The sequence below is a fragment of the Aegilops tauschii genome, chromosome 6, assembly GCF_002575655.3.
Source record: "Aegilops tauschii subsp. strangulata cultivar AL8/78 chromosome 6, Aet v6.0, whole genome shotgun sequence".
In the NCBI taxonomy this organism is placed as follows: Eukaryota; Viridiplantae; Streptophyta; class Magnoliopsida; order Poales; family Poaceae; genus Aegilops; species Aegilops tauschii.
Window position 1 is genome coordinate 465,273,086 of NC_053040.3, and position 4,768 is coordinate 465,277,853.

The following is a 4,768-nucleotide window of genomic DNA, read 5'->3' on the forward strand; positions in this document are numbered from 1 at the left end:
ACATGCTTTTGTGAGATGATCGAATCTTAAGCATAAATAATAAAAGCATTCAAGTGTTATTATCATTTGTAATGAAGTGCAATGTTTCAAAAAATTTATCAAAATATATTGCAAGTGAAGTGGATTTTAATTATTATTTTTTGTTATTGGCTATTTTTTCAATCCATGTTAAAGTTGACATGCCCGTGGCAACGCACGGGCAGTCTACTAGTATGCATAGTAATTTGGCACTACTACGGTGATACACATATAGTTTTTGTTTACCCGAAAATTGCGGATGCCACTTTGTAACATGATGCATCACATTTTTTTCTAAAATAATTAAAATCGACGAAACATTAATTCACTATGAATTGAAATGTGACAAGATTGTGGCACCATTACGAGCAAGCGCGGTCTCCGATTTCTAAACAAACAACCACCTTATGACCTTTGAAGGAGAGTTGTGTGCTCGTTATGTTACGTATCCTCTTGATATACTCTGTTTCGAGCCAATAAAATTCACACTGTATTGAAATAATAGAAAGCACATGTGACTGTGCTCGACTCGGCGTGCTAACTCGCCTCAAGGAACACTATGGTCCCACCTGTAATTGGAATGTGGGTACCCTACCATGTACCAAAAAATTATTGCCGCCCACCAGCAAACGATGCTTGTCACGATTGTATTTGTATATTGTACACGTATCATAGTTGGAAAACGTTAATTTAGATGCTACTTCCTCCGTTCCTAAGTTATTACAAAGTTGAGTCATCTATTTTGGAACGGAGGAAGTATAAGTCTTTGTAGAGATTTCAATGGAGGAAAATGAATAAATCTACATTTTAAAATATGTTTATATACATCCGTATATAGTCCTTAGGACAATTTCTACAAGGACTTACGTTTAGAAACGAGGGAGTATTTTATTCACGTGAAAAAGGAAACCAGCCACGGCACGTGGACCATGCGCCCCGAAAGGTCCAAATCAGCGCCATTTAGAATTTTTTATCACCTGCCAAAAACAGGTGGCGCTACTCTTTTAATTTTGGCCGAAACCGAAGGGATTGACAGGTCATGGCGTGATTTTAGGGACAGATGGTTGGTGGAGCGCGTCCGATGCGTTGTCCATCTCTGGCTTTGCCTATATATAAAGCAGCGCTGTCCGGAGGCAGCTCTGTCTCCCCCCCTTGAGCCGCCGCACTGTTCATCTTCCTCCCCACCCCTCTTCTTCTTCTGAAGAACTCATCAAATAGCCAAGGCTCCTTCATCACCAACAGCCAAAGCAAGTTCTCCATGGCTCCAGCAGCTGCCCAACCCCTCTCCATGTGCCACACAGCACAACCAGCAGTTCTTCTTCATGTCTTCTCCTTGAGAAGGGAAAGAACAACATTGTTGGGCACCATGGACAGAGAAGGAGGAACAGCCAACTGGTGGGGAGTGGGGAGCAGCACCTAAGAGGAAGGAAGCCATGGGATTCAACATCATCTGCAAGCAAGATTTGGTTTGCAGGAGTGGAGTATGGGGTTCAGCACCATCTGTGTAAGTCCTCTGACCAGACTCTGAAGATGGATTTGCAATGGTTTTTTTGTTGCTGCTGCCTTGCATCTGTTTGTTGGGGGTTTTGCTCCTTGCATTCTCTTTGTTTTTCCTTGCTACAGAGCCCCGGAAACAACACTAGCACAAATTCTTCCGTATCCTCTCTCCACAGAGCCACCAAATTCCCCTCACCCGCCCGCACATCCGCCCCCGCTCCGCACCCCGAAGTCCCCCGCACTCTTCCCCCGATCCATTCTCCCCCTCCTCCCACCCGGCCGACGCCATGGCCTCGACGGGATCCCCACCGCCGCCCTGCTCTCGGGGAGACCCCCCACCGCCGCCCTGCCGTCCAGGCGATCCCCACCGCCGCCATGCCCGCGAGGAGGCCCCCATCGCCGCCCTGCCCTACGGGAGATCCCTACCGCCGCGCTGCTCTGCAGGCGATCCCCACCGCCGCCATGCCCGCGAGGAGGCCCCCGTCGCCGCCCTCCCCGCCAGGAGACCCCTACCGCCGCGCTGCTCTGCAGGCGATCCCCACCACCGCCCTGCTCTCCAGGAGTTCCCCGCCGCCGCCGCCCAGGGAGATCCCGGCGGCAGCCCTCCCCTCCCGCAAGATGCGGGACTCGCGCAGTGAGTTCGATTTGCTCGTCCTTACCTTCCCCCTCGCAATCCGTTCGTCGATTTGGGTGCGAGGCAGTGCGGGATCCGGTCCTCGATTCGGGAGGGTAGAAGACAGTGCGAGATCCGTTCCACTCATGCGATATACTCCAGTTCCACATGCGATCCTCGTTTTGCGCGCGATCCGTTCCTTTGTTCGATCGATCTGGCGTTCCTGGTTCGTGTTCCGTTAGGGATTAGCGATTGGATGTTCTCGGTTCGGTCTTCGGTATTGGATCTCGGGGTTACTCATTCATCGGCAGTAGTTAGCAATGTTATAGAACTGGATTTTTAGCCAATGGTCAATGGATACAGTGATTCTTATTGTGTTTCATTGATCTCTAGCTGATCATGACTCGGGAGGACTACATGCATTTGCTTTATACAATGATGTCAATTTGTAACAATGCAGAAATATATAGCATATCATTTCAAGCAGTTAGCAATTAATCCATGTTTTGATACGTCTGTTTATCAAGAACTGTTTATTTTCTAGCCACAATACTTATGAGAAGGATCTTAAACTCATTTTATTCTCGATAAGTTGCCATTAATCATTTCCATTGGATAAACTATTTTAATGTTCATGCCCAGTGATTAAACTTCCTTCCAAAGTAATTTGTACATAATATTGTTTAAGGTTCACGTTACTGAATTCAACATTTCATTGTGATACTTGAGACATTTCATTATTCGAGTTTTTTTCCATCCATCCTTTAAACTAGTAATCAAATTAGATCTTACTAAATTACATTAACAAGTACTTTTGTCTGCAACAATGTGGAATTCACGAGTATTTCTAATGTGTTGGTATTTAAGATGCCCCGTGATCATGCTAACACATAACTGATCAGTAGTTCATATTGTACAGTATTAAATAATCAATTTAAGAACTTCAGCTTCCCTATGATTTATTTGTCTATTGATTGCTGTAGACTGTAGTTTTACATGATTAGGCTTATTTGATTCCCCTCTTTTTTCTTTTTGTTGATTTCAGATTAATTCGGATGTTGTATATGAATTTGGTTACATGACTATTCTTGACATCCTCACTATGTCTATCTGTTCGTTCCCTCTATAATCATTGGTTTTTGTTTCTATCTTTTCTTTCAGAGATTTCTGTGGAGAAGCAACATAACTTGGAGGGCTACTACCTCCTGGAAGATGCGGAGGGCTACCTTTTCCAGGAGGCAGATGGTGGCTATTACTTCTTTCCGTGCTTCAAAGGGGAGGGATTCTACTACCATAGTGAAGAAAGCGAGTACTTTCATGCTGGAGAGAGCTTATACGAGAAGGAGTATGGGCTGGAGGCCCTTGATTCTGAGTTACAGGGACTCTCCTTTGGTGCTGACTACTCTGGCAAGGTGGGGGAGGGCCTCCATCACCATGGCGACTTCGACAAGCTGGGCCTCCATCACCACAGCGACTTTGACAAGCTGGGCCTCCATCACCACGTCGACTTCGACAAGCTGAGCCTCCACGGCGAATTTAACAAGCTGGGCCTCCATCACCACGGCGACTTTGACAAGCTGGGCCTCCATCACCATGGCGACTTTGACAAGCTGGGCCTCCATCACCATGGCGACTTCGAGAAGCTGGGCCTCGACTTTGACAAGCTGGAGCATCATCTTCATGAGGCTGAAGTTGCTTTCGAGATTGCAGAGATGGACATACATCTCGCTCACACTGAGCTGGAGGATCACAATGACTGCTGAATCAACAAGGTCAGCCAGCACAATACCCACTTCCATTTGTGCCCATTGAACGTATTGTGACAGACTGACAGCACACCGAACTGATAATTGTTATGTGCAAATTTCTGACATCATATTTGGCTTGTACATTCCAGGGCCTACAGTCCAGGACTTCTTCATTCATGAGACTACTGCAGGTGGTGGTTGGGTGGCGTCTTCAAACTGATGCCCTTTTTCTGCTCTTTCGCACTGGTGTTCATGGAACCTGTTTTTGGTATTCCAAAGACGGGTTGAGACAGGGATTAGATGATCTGATAATAGCACTGTCCGGTTTTACTTTTGTCACCATGATTCTCCTCGATGTAAAGTGACTACGTGTGCAGGCTGTTGTTTTGTGGAAGTTTTCGTGTTTTTCCTGTGACAACTGTGTGATATCTAGCCGATTTGTTACATTTCAAGTTCAGTGTCTGGGGAAATTTGCATAGGTAGGCAATCTTAAAATCATGTATTGTGACATCATAGTTGTGTTGATTTGGTACAAATGGCAGTTCAACTCTGTAGTTCATGCATTGTAAGAGTGATGACAGAAATGGCATTTGGTTTGGAAGCTGAATGATGACAATGTAGAAACAATGGAATATAGAGCAGAAGAGGTCGCACCATTAAGATTATTTTATACTGTATAGCTCTGGGGACTTCATGGGTGTGTTTGGTTTATGCCCAAGGTTGCCCCATCAAAGCATTGGTTTAGATTTTGGTGGCGCATGATTTGGCTAACATTGGCAAGAAAAATGAACTAGAGTTAGCTAGAGTTCATTGGCATGCCAAAAAATTGACAACCATCCAAACAAAGACCAATCTTTGGGTCATAACTAAAATTTTGATAGGGTACACTTTG

General features: G+C 45.4%; 1 protein-coding gene across 1 annotated transcript; it reads left to right on the forward strand.

Moving 5' to 3' along the window:
* The first annotated feature begins 1,159 nt into the window (after window positions 1–1,159).
* On the forward strand, window positions 1,160–4,483 carry LOC120966632 (uncharacterized). The gene is made up of 3 exons (XM_040392969.3): window positions 1,160–2,149; window positions 3,290–3,900; window positions 4,026–4,483. Exons 1-2 carry the CDS (start codon window positions 1,549–1,551, stop codon window positions 3,889–3,891), a joined length of 1,203 nt encoding a protein of 400 aa, XP_040248903.2. The 5' UTR covers window positions 1,160–1,548; the 3' UTR covers window positions 3,892–3,900; window positions 4,026–4,483.
* The last annotated feature ends 285 nt before the right edge of the window (window positions 4,484–4,768 follow it).

Bases quoted from the DNA above. Each gene is read 5' to 3' on its own strand.
- LOC120966632 (XM_040392969.3), top strand. From the start codon at position 1,549: ATGGATTTGCAATGGTTTTTTTGTTGCTGCTGCCTTGCATCTGTTTGT. The intron at 2,150-3,289 runs GTGAGTTCGATT...CTTTTCTTTCAG, and splicing joins CAAGATGCGGGACTCGCGCA to AGATTTCTGTGGAGAAGCAA.